The following is a 15749-nucleotide window of genomic DNA, read 5'->3' as shown; positions in this document are numbered from 1 at the left end:
TTCAAACGTGAAGTTACGAGTATACGCACAGAATTTGTTTGGTGGAACATTTGTATTGATATCTGTAATATATATTGTTTTAAAATTTAAAAAATTGGAATGACATTAAGATATATATTATTAATATTTATTAATAAATATTAATATATCATGAAAAAATATTATAAAACTTTAGTTGTATCATGGTTGAGTTATGTCTATTTATATTATTATTACAACTTCACTTTAATTATAATTTATTACGCGTGTTGGTATCGTGATTGATAGGAAGGTGATTATCAGAAATGACAGTCGAATTACTTGACTCCAACTTAATTAATATGCCTTTATTATAAGCCCGCGAAAGTACACGTCTTGTCGCGACGATAGCCAACGGAGGAGTCACTTTATTCCTCGCTCCTAATCTCCTTCTAGCTCGGAGAAATGCTGTTTTTGTTTATTGAACTTTCGAGAAGTTCTCAACTCGGCGTTATAATTTAAAACGAGAAAGCTTCGGTTACTTTTCTATAATTTTTCTGAGAGGCAACGGTTGCCTTTTCCGATGATTCACGGCATGTGCACCAATGCACCCGACCGCAGAGTCGGATTCTATTTGTCTACTTGTTACATTACATTGTATCTAAGCTGGAAATACAAATAAAATCTTATTGTCAGTTAATATTCGCTTTAATCGCTATTTACGTTCCCTGCCTTAACCGTCACGTGTTTGTCTCTGTGTTGTTCTTTTTTTCTAGCTTGAACAGCTGAGCAGGTCTCTAATATTTGCTCGTATTCTCACGCGGATCTCGAGAATACAATATATATTCCCGGCGACAATTATCTATTCTAAATTTTATCTCTTTTTTCTGGCGATGTAACCGTCACAAAACTATTGAAATATGCATTTTTAAAAATAAAAAGTAAATGAATAATTAGACTAATACTCGTTTTTACCGTTTTTAACTGTAAAGTGCCAATTTTCAATTTTTGAAAATAATATCAAGATATCAACACGAGCATATTTCCAAATAAAATATGTGAGTGTACTGGAAAGATATTACGAAAAACGTCATGTTTGAAACACATTTTGATTTTTTTAACGTTAAAATCATTGTTGCTATTAATGGAAGGGTTATATATATATATATGTTTACTTTGTACTATATATGATCTTAAACCGACGACCGAGGAGGCCGTCTCTCTTGGTATCGTGGATTAATTCTTCGCGTCGGAAGGGACGCTCGCATCCCTTCGCCCGATTAGGAATCAACACGGGCTCCTTTCGAGGGCGGATGCGAGCCTTTCCTTTGCCGCGTCGAGCCGACTGCCGATTCGCCATTTGGGTTTTTCAAATCCAAAGCACGGAGCACTCAAGTCTCCAAACAAGTCTCAGAATTGTGATGCTCGCTTTGAATGACTGTTTATTTGAGACGTCGTATGTGATAAATTAATAATAAATAATCAGAGTAGCGTCGAGATGCTAATTAACGTGCAACGTTAAAGGGGGAAACGTGTATCGGTGTGTAACTCGGATTCCTTAGAGAGGAGATTGTTGCTGTTGTTGCTGTTGTTGCTGCTGTTGCACGAAAGCGGTAACATACCTCGAGTCGCCATGCACTCTAAGGGGATTCGATATAACTTTACAAAATATTACACAATAAACTACACACACACACACACACACACACACACACACACACACTCTCTCTCTCTCTCTCTCTCTCTCTCTCTCTCTCTCGATGACGTAACTGCTGTAGCTTTCGGAAGTTATTTCAAAACACATCCGTTCTATCCTAAAATATAATAAATTAAGTAACATGTTGTATATATATATAGGTAAGTTCGTCGAACGAACATCGAACGGGCGTTTGCGTGCAAGAAGGAGACGTTCCACTCGCGAGATGAATGATCACACCCTATGAACTCGCACGACGGCGATCGAGCGATTTTTTGTGCTTCTCGGAGAAAACCGATCTCAGGGTATCGAGAGTTCGTCGCTTTTTAAAAAACGATTAATTTGTCGATTAATTTGTTGTTGCAAACGCGTACATTTTATATATTTATTCGTTTTGTTTGAACGAAAAATAATCAAAATACAGTGGCTGCCAAAAATTTTCGGCAAATGTAATTTTACGATAACCTGTTTTTCAGTTTATATAAATTAATAAAATTTTTGCTTTAAGATCAATTTAAGAACACAATATTTTAAATGCTAGAATATATTAAATACTCGCGTACTAGATTTTTATTCGTAGAGATTGTTTATCGGAGCAATGTGATAAAATTATTCATTGACTGTAAAGTGGAGGCCACTTTTGGCAGTCACTCATCTATATTTTTTCCATTTTTTTTTCTCAATACAAGTTTTTTCTATGATCTTTCTTGGATTACAAGCATCCGAAGAAATTATTAAAAAAAACTTTTAATCATCATGGAATCGATAAAGCACGTGTAGTAAATTTATTTTCGTAATCAGTTCGTCTCCCTCGATACTCCTGGATCGCTTTGTCAATTCCTGATTGAATCTCAGTGTTCACTCGCGATTCATTCTGTATGATTAATCCGACTAGCATAAATGATCCTCTCCCGATCGCACAAAAAAGTAGAAGAGCATGATATAAAATGTCGTTCCAAGGAAATCTTGTAGAACCGATCGCTCGCCACATCTCGCGACGCGTCGTCGTGTCGATGTACGTGTACGTGTGTTTATGTGTGTGTACGTGTTATGTGTTGAAGCACAAAAGAATTCTAGCTACGCAGGAGCCACAGACGCGAAGTGCAAGTCGGCTAGAATGCACTTTTCTGCAATCAAACGTCACACCGATATGATAAAAAAATTGTCGTAAAATTAAGGATTTTTTATATATTATTTTATATTAGGACCTTGAATAAGTTCTCGCTGATTTTTCGTCAAAAGTAATGCTTTATTTTACAAAAGTCGTAAAAAACATGTCACTGAAAGTATTGTCCATCGCTAGTCACTACTTTTTCCCATCTTTCTGGCAGTATTTGAATTCCATTTCGGAAAAACGACCCATCTTTTGAGGCTATCCAAGAGTCAACTCATTTTTTAGCATCATCATAAGAATGAAAGTGCTGCTCAGCCAGCCCATGTGCCATCGATCGGAACAGGTGATAATCGGAAGGGGCAATGTCTGGTGAATACGGCGGGTGGGGTAGGACTTCCCATTTAAGCGTTTCCAAGTAGGTTTTCACCGGTTGTGCAACATGTGACCGTGCGTTGTTATGTTGCAAAATCACTTTATCGTGTCTCTGCTCGTATAGCGGCCGTTTTTCCTTCAATGCTCGGCTCAAACGCATCAATTATGCTCCGCTTCGTAGACTAGAGGTGCGTTCCGTAACGCGCATGATGCGCATGATGCATCCATTGTCCTTGTTTAACATTTGGTGAGCAACAAGGATAAACGACGCATTATGCGCATCATGCGAGAAACGGAACGCACCGAAGGTAGTTATGTTCCATGCTACTCCCCACCAACAAGCATTTTAAAGCTTGCGCCAAAAAACGAGGACCGCTGGCGCTGCGTCGCCGCGCGTGAGCTGTAAATCTTCATTGTGTTGCTTGTTCTCCTTAACCACAACATCGTGTTGCGTGTGTTATTAATTTCTGAAGAAAATGGGAAGACACTCTTCATTTAAGTCTCGTAAGCATCGAGAATACTCTCGAGCTCACCCTTATAAGGACAGTCATGACAGAGAGTATTATAGAACATCTTCAGAGTTAAATCGATCGCGATCGCGATCGCCCGGAAGCTTTGTCAATCGCCACCGAAGATCATCTCGTGGACACTCGTATTCATCAGAACGTCAGACAGCCTTGGAGGAAAAACTGGATAAACTGTTAGATGTTTTATCACAGTCAAACGCAGTTTGCGTCAAACAGCGAGAGTCTCCTAACCTCCATGCGGCCCCCGCTACCTCGATTTTTTGTGACAGCGGATCAGACAATGAAGCGCCAGCCGTTATGGGTACGCCGCTTCTGTTTAGATTATATGTCAGGACGAAGTCGCACGTATGGCGCCGTCCATCGTTTCGTGAGGTTGCCCGCGAGGTACGTAAACGTTCGACATTAATCTACGGACAAAGAACCATTACCTTGAGTTTGGTTATGTCCAACATTTTCTGAAGCTGTCCGTAGAGACATGCTCAACAATATCTAGCCGCACAGTCTAGTATTCACGAAGCCCAGCTATTTGCATATCGTCATGACGTAAGTATGATATAGCGATTCTTATCTGTCCCTTTAGATAAGGCCCTTGAAGACAATTCTACAGCAATGCATGAGGCGACGAATACTATTGCGACGGGTAGTGTCGATCTGGCAGCGCTGGGGTGCGGACGCGTGTCTCCTGTCTCCGTGTTGTTTGGTCGTGTTGCGAGTATATTTCGCTTGCGAATAGCTATTGTGCGCTTTGCTTTAGTTATTTGAACGTTTCTCGTTCCGGACTTCTGAACATAAACTTTGTGCCATCACTGCAAAATACAGTGTAAAGGGCTTGACTCAATTTGAGGCATCATGCCTCAGCCCCCTGGGGTGGGGGATGATGGCCGTGGCGGTGTTTCGAGCGCATCTTTCTCTCTCAATCCCCCGACTCTTATTCTAAATCCTTCTTCACCTTCCGACTCTAATATATTTTCCCCTCCTAGTTCTCCGCATAGCGAACAGGCCTCTCAAATTCTATTAGAAGACATTTACAAGGAGGCTGGCCTGACAATGCCGGGCCCCCCTCGAGACGGGGTGATTGCGTCAGAGGGCGGCATCAATAACGCAGGTAATGGATGCTCGGTGGGTCCAGCTGGGGCGATTTCCGTCACCTCTGGGCCTTCCAGGGACACGGATTCGTCCCCCATGGACATCGATGAGAAACAAAGGCAAGCTAAGAAACGAGCATTGCCAGGACTTGCAGAGGACAAAATTCAAAACAAGCATGCACCTCCCGCCAAGAAAGGTGCATGCGCGAGTGTAAGTAATCCTGATTCGCCGTCCAGTGTTCGGGCGGATTTGCATGAAAATTCAGCCAACCAGAACTTGAGCAACAAAATAACGCCGCGATACAGTCAGCGCGATACAGGCCCGTACGTTGTTTACGTATATCCTAACTCTCGAGACAATATCGTACATTCCACACTCATAAGTTAAAGCTGGTATTCCTGACATCCTCGAAATCAAGAAAACTGGTAGAGGAAAGATAATGATTGTAGTCAAAACCTGGCCTCGAGTGCCAATCGATTGGTGGAAAACTCTGTGTTCACCAAACATAACCTGAAAGCATTTATTCCTTCTTTCAAGGTTCTTAGGACAGGCTTAATCAGTGATATCCCGCAACAAATCGAGCTGGACATTCTAAAGGAAGGACTGGAATCGCCAAAAGCCAAGATAATTGATGTGCAGAGACTAAACAAGAGATGCGTCACAAATGATAAGATCGAATATGTCCCATCTAGGACAATTCGCATTAAGTTTGCAGGTCAGATCCTGCCGCAAGAAATCTTTTTGTTCAAGGTTAGGCATGAGGTTCGCCCTTATATTCCACTACCGAGAATCTGCCGCCTCTGCCATAGAGTCGGGCATGTAAGCGGCTCGTGCAAGAGCATCCTAGATGTTTGCATTGTGGTGAGGACAAGCATGACAGCAGCGGTGATAACAGTGCAGATCAGGTGTGTCGCATGCAGGGGGAGAGCCCCAGATGCATCAATTGCCAAGGCGACCATTGGGCCAATAGCCAAAACTGTCCAATGATTGTTAAACAACGCACTATAGTCAGTCTTGCTGCTGTAGAAAATATTTCCATAGCGGACGCAAGAACCTGGGTTGAAAATGGTTGGAAACCCTCCTCTCTACCTCCCAATGCATCGCTGAGAAATAATACAAACAACTTTCCCAGTCTCTCTCGCGGTAAAGAGACTCACTTCGAAAATTCTAACAGATTTAATCTTCTAGGTACTGAAGAACCTGAAAATGTGTACCGCTCATACGCTGAAACCTTAAAATCTCAGATTCAACCACAGCCACAGCCACAAAGAAACAAGCAGGTCTTTCGCAGAGGGAATACGCCGATGCCGACGCCTACGTCGGCGCCTCCATCTTGCAGACACGCGGCTCAACCCAGCACGCTCCAGGGTGGCTATGATGAAGGGGCTCATCGCCAGGTTCTCATCGAGGCTAACGGCCGAGCCTCACACAAGTCTGGCAACGGCATAGCCTTCTCCAATTACTCCTCCGAATGGTCAGAGTCTCGGGGTGCGTACGCAGGTAAGGCGACTGACGAGTTGGACTTTGCTGAGTTGCTTGCCATGGCAACTGGAATTTTTTCACACTTCCAGAATAACAATATTGCCGGCGCTCTTAGCGACATTTTCAGGCTTCTTAAAACTCTTGGTAAATACTTTTTTCAATCTCCTTCCTCTGCTCCTCAGCCTGACAGAGAGGCGAGAGATTCTCCTAGAACCCCCCATGTCATCGATGATTATAACAACAGGTTCGAACAGCAGCAAGACACTGCATTCGATTACGATTATGAATTGGGTTGCAACTACAACTTTCGGAACTAGCTCATTTGCTTCACGCGATTATGCCAATCAGGTCAGTGACTTCCCGCGCGGCCCGCGTGGTCCTTTGTCTTCGCCATTGTCGCGCGGCGATTCGGCGGATTGGGGATCGGTGGCGGCGCCGCCGTCGCCCTCGCCGGTTCGCCGGCGTCGCGGGTCTGGCACGGGCACATATTCGGGGGGCAACGCATCTCACAAACGGTTCAACATCTTTCAATGGAACAGCTATGGAATTAGAAGTGGACTCCCTTCACTGCTTTCAATTGCAAAGGACTATCATGTTCTCTGCATCCAAGAAACCCTGCTTAAAAACAATAACGCCATTAATATTAAAGGTTTCAACGTATATAGAAAGGATATAACCCATCCAGGAGACCGAGGCATATGCACACTAGTAAGAACGGATATCAAGTCTGAGCTTGTCGTCCTCCAGAATATTGAGCATCCATCAGTGGAATTCAATGCGGTTCGAATTGAATGTCTAACTTCTGAACCGGTGGTTATCGTTAATGTCTATCGACACCCCGGGCAAAGAACTCGCGCTTCCTTTTTCAGATCTTTGCTCAACAGCTTGCAAGGTTACAAGAACCTTATTATTCTGGGAGATTTCAATGTTCATCATCCGGCATGGGGCTCCGGGACACACTCTAGTTCGGGAAGGACCCTTCATCAGATCATTGGAGAATATGACTTGTTCATATTCAATGGAAAAGCGCCAACCTTTGTGAGAGTCTCATCAGCTACTACCTCAACTATAGATCTGGTTCTGGCGTCTCCCTCCCTGGCACCTCTGTGCAGCACTAAAACAGAATCCGACACTCTCGGCAGTGACCACTTCCCCGTCATCACGACAATCGGCATCCAAGCTTGCTTCAAAAAAAAATTCTACTATAAAATACCGTTATCTAAAGAAATGTGCCAGGATCTGTCTCGGACTCTGCTCTCCGCTACCAAGGATCTTCCCGCTCAAGTTGGAGATGATTTATTAGGTTGCTATGACGCTTTCATTAACAATATCCTTGAGGTGGCCAGGAGCTTCCTCCCAGAGAGCAAGCGTTTTCCGCGCACCTCTGTACAAATAAAAAAATTAGAACTTCCGCCTTGGTGGAATGAGATCTGCTCCGAAGTGGTTCGTGATAGAAAGAAAGCTATCAGAGAGTTCCTGTCCACCCCCTGTGAGGAGAACTACCAAGATTTCCGAAGGGCCCGCTTAAACTGTGCCAAGGTACTTCTGGAACAAAAGCGAAGAGGCTGGCGCACCCTGGTGAATGGCTTCAATGCAAGGACTCCTACCAGTCAGATTTGGGTTTTGATTAAAAGTTTCAAGAGGAGGGCGTCGCAACAAGACTCCCCGCAGCAAGAATATATACGGATCGCCATGGAAGCTATCTCCAAACTGTGTCCTCCGTCGTCCTTTTGTAATAGATCCAAAACTTTGACAGATATGAAATTGGAGGACGAGAAAAACACAAATACACATGCTGGGTTGGACAACCCCCTGACCATGAGCGAATACCGGAGAGCAAAAATTTCGTCCAGAAAAAACTCCGCGCCTGGATTGCCCATGGAACATGAGACCTATTTGCTGTCTATGTTCAACGAAATCTTTTCCCAGGGAATATTCCCAGATTCATGGAAAACCTCACTGGTTATATTCATACCTAAACCTGGCAATAAGGCGGTTAGACCTATTTCGCTCATGTCGTGTGTCTGTAAGCTTATGGAGCGAATTCTTTACCAGAGGCTGGTTTGTGGAATCTAACCCGATTCTTCCTCAGGCTCAGGCAGGCTTCAGGCCTTTCAGGAGCTGCGACGATAATCTAGCCGTTCTTACAACAGCAATCAGAACTGGCTTCTTCGAACACTCTGTCACGGTTGCGGCTTTTCTGGACATTGCAAGTGCGTTCGACAACGTGGATCCGTTTATCCTCTTGGAGGATCTGAAGGACATAGGAATTCCAGCTCTCTTTAGGAAATTTGTGGAGAACCTGATTAGCATCAGAATCATGTTTTTCGTGGTCGACGGCGAATCTCAAGGACCTTATTTAACATACAAAGGCACTCCACAAGGCTCTACCCTGAGCCCTCTGCTGTTTGACATTTATCTCAGGAATCTGGGTCAACACTTACACCCTGACACCCGTTTTCTGCAATACGCCGATGACGTGTACTCTACTCCACACATAGAGACCCGAGGATTGCTGCTGAATCGGTTCAAGCTTCACTCAACAAGTTGCACGAGTATCTTAAATACAGAAATCTGGAATTATCTCCCGGCAAGTCTAGCTGGATTTGCTTTTCGCAAGGGCCTGCGAAAAAAACCTCATCAAAATTAATAATTAATGGGAATCAGGTCCCCAGAGTTCATTTTCAGTGCTTTTTAGGAGTTATTCTGGATTCCGGTCTTAAGGGTGGTCATCATCTTAAATACTTTATTGAAAAAGGTAAAAAAATTTCTGGCATTATTGCTACCTTGTCGGGTGTTACTTGGGGCTCTCATCCAGGTCTTCTGCTCACCCTGTACAGAGCCACCTTCCGCAGTGCGGTGGAATACGGGTGCCGCTATTTCACATGGTCCTCTTCCTCGCCGAATTACCTCAAATTGTTGCGTTTGCAGTATAGGGTGATTAGGGGAGCTATGGGATATCGCATTTCGCCGCCGATCAATGTCATGTTAACTGAAGCAAAAGAAATCAGCTTTGACATTAGACTTAATTTAACTACTTCGAGATTCATTTACAAAGCCATGGCAAGCAGGTTTAGCTTGGTCTACCGTTCCCTGGAGGAAATGGAGTTAGCGGTTACCAGTAGGAATTGCAGGATCGACGCCATCAGCAAATCTAGACTCTTCAAGCACTACGTTACCAGTCGCGGAGAGAAGAGCATCATTCATCGATCCACCTACCCACCTGCTTACTGGCACTCCTATGAGGTCCTTACTCTACAAATAAATTACATTAGCGATTTAAAAGGCTGTGATAAGAAGGATAACCTCAGCTTGACTAAGGCGGATTTCTATCACAAATCCTTTAATTACAGACAGGATGCTGTCTCCTGGTACACTGACGGATCAAAGAGTCAGGACGGCGCGGTGGGCGCAGCGGTCTTCACGCCTGACATGGAGGGAACAATAAAACACAAATTACCCTCTGAAACTTCAGTATTCTCGGCGGAACTATGGGCCATACTTCAGGCCATTCAGCTAATTGGGGATCTCAACACCAAGAAGAACGTCATCTTTTCGGACTCGGAAAATGCATTGGAGGCACTTAGCAACTCCACTAAGGCTCATCGCAACTACATAATCTATTACATTAAACAAGCTTATCTCAACATTACCAAACAAGACAAAGAAATAATTTTTTTCTGGGTGCCTGCTCACGTCGGGATCCCAGGCAATGAATCTGCAGATGCTGCGGCCAAACAAGCAGCTATAGAGGGATACAAACCTCCCTTCAAGGTCTCTTACAAGGAACTTCTCACGGAATCTACTGCACAAGCGAACAGGCAGTCCGAAGAAAGTATGAAGATTGTTTCAAGCTTTAAAGGCATCCTGTATTATGAAAATTTCCATAACGCTTCGCCTAATAAAGCATGGTTCCATGGGTCCAATTTATCAAGAGAAGAAATTGTAATGATTAACCGCTTGAGATCAAATCATATAAATGTCAATGTCAAAGTCTCCATAGAGTCAACATGGTGGAATCTCCCGCATGTCCTTGCGGAGATCCTCGACAATCAATCGATCACCTCATATTCCATTGCGAAACCTTCAATTCCAACTCATCTCCCATTAGAAATTACATAGCGCAGAAATTTCCTAATCCCTCCCCGAACCTCCTCCCGGCCCTTCGCTCCCCTTCTCCTAAACTATGTCGTCTGCTCTTGGCTTACATGAAGGCCAACGAGCTTTTCTTTTAGTTGCTCTACATTCTTTCCCCCTCCCTTTCTCCTTTGGCGCGCGACTCACCGTTGGATGATGGCAGGCGTCTGGTGGTGGGGAGGGGAATCGAGATCGCGCGTCATCACATCAAGTCGGCAACCCCCAACGTTTAACAACCAGATATGCAGACTTCAATGGCCTAGTTTCAGCCTGGTTGGCTGCCTGGCCAAATAGTAGGAAGAAGAAGAAGACTATTGCGACGGAGCCCGTCGATGCAGAGCATGACGTTGCGGCTTTCAAGAGAGATTTAATGGAAGCCAATTTAGATGACATAGCTACGGGGCCATCGGTTTATGATTAATTACAAAAAACATGGACATCTATTTTTTCTAGCGGTCTACAGAAAGAGACTCTCCTTGCATTACGCAAGAAATACGTAGTGCCACAGAATCTACCCCTAGCTAAGGCTCCTACGCTTAATATCGAAGTGCGTCAGACCATTCCCCCGACATCCGTTAAGAGAGACGAATATTTGAGACAGCAAGTGATACAGGCCGTTTATTATCCCACGTACAACAGCACATCTCGAAGGCCAGGCGTGCCCTGATTATTCCGATGTTGACTCCATCCGCTAAGATTGCCTTAGATACCTCCCCCGTCGATAACCACCTATTCGGTGAACAATATTTGAGTAAAATGAGGGATGCAGTAGCAGCGGACAAATTGTTAAAGACTCTTACAGTTCCAACCGCAAAATCGGTAGTTCAGAGTACACCACGTTTTCAATAGAAAACCCCTTTACAGGGAAATGCAAAGGCCTTTGCTCGCAAACCAATGTCTCGTCGGGGAGCAATGGCGTCATCTCGATCGACAAGACGCCGATCGAGATCCCGATCGAGGAACTCTCGAACGAGGAGACCTCGATACCATCGTTAGAGGTAAGCGTTGCTGGTAGACTCGGCAAATTTGTAAACAGTTGGTCCCGTATCACGGATGACGCGGTTATTCTCAATGCGATCTCGGGTTACATAATTCCTCTTATCCAGAGTCCACCCTCCCGACCCTTTTTACGGGAACCACATCTGAGCAAGGCAGATTGCTCTCTTTACGAAGCGGAATTATCTCGCTTACTGAATAAAGGAGCTATACAGCGCGCCGAGTTTCGACCGGATCAATTCCTTTCTTCATATTTTTTAATAGATAAGGCATCCGGTGGGAAGAGATTTATTTTAAATCTCAAACCTCTTAACGAATTTGTTTTTGCCTCCCACATCTTATATCGAAAATATTTACGTTTTTCCTTTCAGGAAGAAATATTTGAGTTTACGGCCCTACCGTTTGGCCTTTTTTCAGCTCCTTATATCTTTACCAAGATAATGAAACCAGTGGTCGCTTTTTTACGAGGCAGAGGTTTTTTATCAGTCATATACTTAGACGACCTTCTAATCTTTGTAACACTTTCCAGGACTGTGCTGCAGATGTGAAACAGACGCTTCAGTTACTCGACTCCTTAGGACTCCTAATTAATCCAAAGAAATGCGAGCTCATCCCAAGTCAGAAAAGAAGATACTTGGGCTTCATTTTAAATTCTTCAAAGATGCTGATATCCATCCCAGAGAGCAAAAGAACAGCCATAACCGACAGGCTCCAAAAATTTTCTAACAAAGGAAACTGCAAGATACGCGATTTCGCGAGTCTAATAGGAACGTTGATTTCCATTTGCCGTGCAGTTCCTTACGGTTTATATATATTCGAGATTTCGAAAGACAGAAGTTTCTTGCTTGTATAGAACACGACGATAATTACGATGCGCGTATGACGCTCTCTTCCTCTCTCCGAACTGATTTTAAATAGTGGTTGATTAAGTTACGCCTCCAATCTCAAGACCTCTATCGAGGCGTAGTTTCTCCATAACAATCTTTACGGACGCTTCACCTACCGGCTGGGGCGTGTCCATGAAAGAGAAACGAACGCACGGTTGGTAGTCAAACCGAGATAGAGTTGAACACATAAATTTTCTGGAATTGAAGGCAATAGAATACGCTCTCAAATCTCTTGTAAAACGACTTGCTTTCACAGGATATATTATTATACTTCGTGTAGACAATACGACAGCAGTTGCTTATATTAATAAAGGCGGTTCTTCTCGCTTCCCCAAACTGTCAGCACTTGCAAAATCAATTTGGCAGTGGTGTGAATCTCGGGATTTATATATTTTTGCCTCGTATATCCCCTCCATCGACAACGTATAATTTCAACAGAAACCGAGTGGGAAATCATCTCCCACTACTTCAATAAAATTAGGAGACATTTTGGTCCCTTTAATATAGACATATTTACCTCTCACATCAACGCAAAGTGCGAGCTTTTCGTTTCTTGGTTTCCTGATCCATTCGCGTTCGCCGTCGACGCTTTTACGTTAGATTGGAGCGAGTTCTATTTTTATGCTTTTCCACCGTTCGCTCTAATTACAAAGGTTCTGAAGAAAATAATAGATGATAAAGCGGAAGGAATTTTAGCAGTCCCTAACTGACCAGCTCAACCATGGTTTCTGCTTTTTCACAAACTATGTATTTCACATTTAATTTATTTTGAGCCCAGTCCAAATCTACTAACTTCTCCCTTCAGGAGTCAACATCTGATGTGGCACAACATTTCTCTGGCTGTAGGGAAGTTATCAGCCAAGCTTTTCAGCGGAAAGGATTTCCAGAAGAATCCATAGAAATGGCCTTGGCATCCCTTGCGGACTCAACCATAGCGCAATATAATAAGCCTATTAGGCTCTGGTGATCTTTTTGTAGCGAGCGTGGCGTCAACTGGTTCCAACCTGACATACCCTTGGTGCTAAGTTTTCTATCAATACAGTTTCATAATATTACTTGTTACGGAACCCTCAACTCTCACCGATCCGCTTTATCACTGATAACCAATAGCGACATTGGTATCGACAAAAAAAAAATCAAATGCTTTTCAAGGGTGTGTCAGTGTTGAAGTCTTCAAAACCAAAGTACGCATTGACCTGGGACCCAACACCCGTCATACGTTATCTAACATCTTTATGGCCGCATGAAACCTTAAGTCTAGAATTACTTACCCGTAAGCTAGCTACGCTCTTAATCTTAGCATCAGTACAGAAAGTACAGACTTTATCTCTAATACGTAGACAGAATATCCAGTTCGTGACGGATGCCGTAATTATTAAAATTCCTGACCGAATTAAAACGTCTGGAATAAACCATTACCAACCCGCAACGGTTTCCACCATTTCGAGGACCAGCCTGCATTATCCATCACCTCTCTTTTACGCTTGTATTTAGATAAGACTGCTAGCTCCGTATCGGATACCTTTTCAGCCCTGTTTCTCACTTTTAGAAAACCTATAAGATCAGCCTCCACTCAGTCTATTAGTCGATGGATTAGAATAACTCTCTCTGAGGGAGGAATCGACACCTCGAATTTTTTCTACTCATACAACACGCCATGCCGGCTCCTCGGCAGCAGCTCGTAGAGGTATTAGTATCGAAAACATCCAAAAGACTGCAGGCTGGTCTCAAGGGTCTACCTTTGCAAATTTTTAATAGACCCATTTATAATAGACCCATCATACCATCGTCGGATATTTCACGAGCGATTATCTTAAATCGTTAGAGTCTTGCGATTCTATGTATAGATAGAGGATATATTCGTATATATATATTTATATATATATATGTAAGTAATCTACGTTTATCTCACAGGGAATAAACCTGCATCGTCACAAAATCGTCAGCTTTAAACAGCTACCTTGTCTACTCGGACGAAGCGGAGCATAATTGTATGATTAAATGAACTTACCTGTGAAGTTCGATCATAATTATGCGAATGCTTCGTCCGAGTAGACCTTCCCTCCCTTTAACCCAAGATACTACGTATTGCCTTTCTCAGGGCGTTTTGTGACAAGGCTTTGAAACATGAAGATTTACAGCGCACGCGCGGCAACGCAGCGCCAGCGGTCCTCGTTTTTTGGCGCATGCTTTAAAATGCTTGTTGGTGGGAAGTAGCATGGAACATGACTACCTTGTCTACTCAGACGAAGCATTCGCATAATTATGATCGAACTTCACAGGTAAGTTCGTTTGATCATACAATTGTAGTCGATAGCGAGCTCTCGTAATGGTTTCGTTCGGTTTGAGCAGCTCATAATAAACTACACCCAGCTGATCCCACCAAATGCAGAGCAGAAGCTTCGAACCATGGATATCCGGCTTTGCCGATAATGTTGATGCATGGCCGGGCTTACCCCACGATCTTCTACGCTTAAGGTTATCGTAGTGTATCCACTTTTCATCGCCAGTCACGATACGATGCAAAAACCCTTTCCTTTTTTGCCGTTGAAGCAGCTGTTCACACGTGAAAAGACGCCGTCCAACGTCTCTCGGCTTCAACTCGTACGGCACCCATTGTCCTTGCTTTTGAATCATTCCTAATAATTTTAAACGTTTCGAAACTGTTGTGTGATCAACTCCTAATGATTCTGCAAGTTCAACTGGCGTCTGACATGAGTCTTCATGCAGTAATGCCTCCAATTCTTCATCTTCAAATTTTCTCGGTGCGCCAGAGCGTCCTTTATCTTCAACATCAAAATCATTATTTTTGAAGCGTCTAAAGCAATCTCTGCATGTTGTTTCCAACAGAGTATGGTCGCCGTAAGTCTCAACAAGAATTCTGTGTTCTTCAGCTGCAGATTTTTTTTTAATAAAGTAGTGCAGTAAAATTCCCCGCAAATATTCTTTTGTTGGCACGAAACTCGACATGTTTAACACTATGAAACAAAAAGTTGTTTACACTTCGGCGAGATGACATACAGTGAACATCAAGTTTGCTTATCATAATTCCTTATCGATGTGTTCCCATCTTCAACTACACGCACGCAGTTCTGTTAACGTGATCTGTTGGAAAACAGCGAGAACTTATTCAAGGTCCTAATATTTATAAAGATTTCTGAAAAAATATCTTAAACTCCTTCAAATTTTATAAACTTTTTTTCGGAAATTTATAGAAAGAGAAATTTTAGAATATTTGAGAATTCACATTTACAGGGTAAAGCACTACCTATAACTTAAAAAACTTGCAGATCTGTAAATTATACGTTGTATGACTCTAAGGAATTTATTATACATAATACTTTAACATTTCTAAGATTTCTCATTCCATAATTTCCGATGAAAACATAAATCTGAATAGACAATGTATATTGTTTCAAAATCTTTATAAAAATCAAAAATTCTTAGAAATGTTATAAGATACAATGAGAATTTTTTTCAGAGTGATTTTGCTA

At 42.9% G+C, this 15749-nt stretch overlaps 1 protein-coding gene across 1 annotated transcript; it reads left to right on the top strand.

Annotated features, from left to right (window-relative positions):
* Positions 1-8140: 8140 nt before the first annotated feature.
* LOC108764558 (uncharacterized) lies at positions 8141-10357 on the top strand. Its single transcript, XM_018512840.1, has 3 exons — positions 8141-8227; positions 8328-8825; positions 8903-10357. The coding sequence occupies exons 1-3, from the start codon at positions 8141-8143 to the stop codon at positions 10355-10357; spliced, it is 2040 nt and encodes a 679-aa protein (XP_018368342.1).
* Positions 10358-15749: the final 5392 nt, after the last annotated feature.

This window comes from Trachymyrmex cornetzi, unplaced genomic scaffold, assembly GCF_001594075.2.
Source record: "Trachymyrmex cornetzi isolate Tcor2-1 unplaced genomic scaffold, Tcor1.1 scaffold439, whole genome shotgun sequence".
Lineage (NCBI taxonomy): Eukaryota > Metazoa > Arthropoda > Insecta > Hymenoptera > Formicidae > Trachymyrmex > Trachymyrmex cornetzi.
Note: the sequence above shows the minus strand (reverse complement) of the source record. Positions and strands in the feature narration are given on the sequence as shown.

Coding starts and splice junctions, on each gene's coding strand:
- LOC108764558 (XM_018512840.1), top strand. CDS start 8,141: ATGTTCAACGAAATCTTTTCCCAGGGAATATTCCCAGATTCATGGAAA. Junction 8,228..8,327: donor TACCTAAACCTGGCAATAAG/GCGGTTAGACCT, acceptor ATTCTTCCTCAG/GCTCAGGCAGGCTTCAGGCC. Junction 8,826..8,902: donor AAATCTGGAATTATCTCCCG/GCAAGTCTAGCT, acceptor AATGGGAATCAG/GTCCCCAGAGTTCATTTTCA.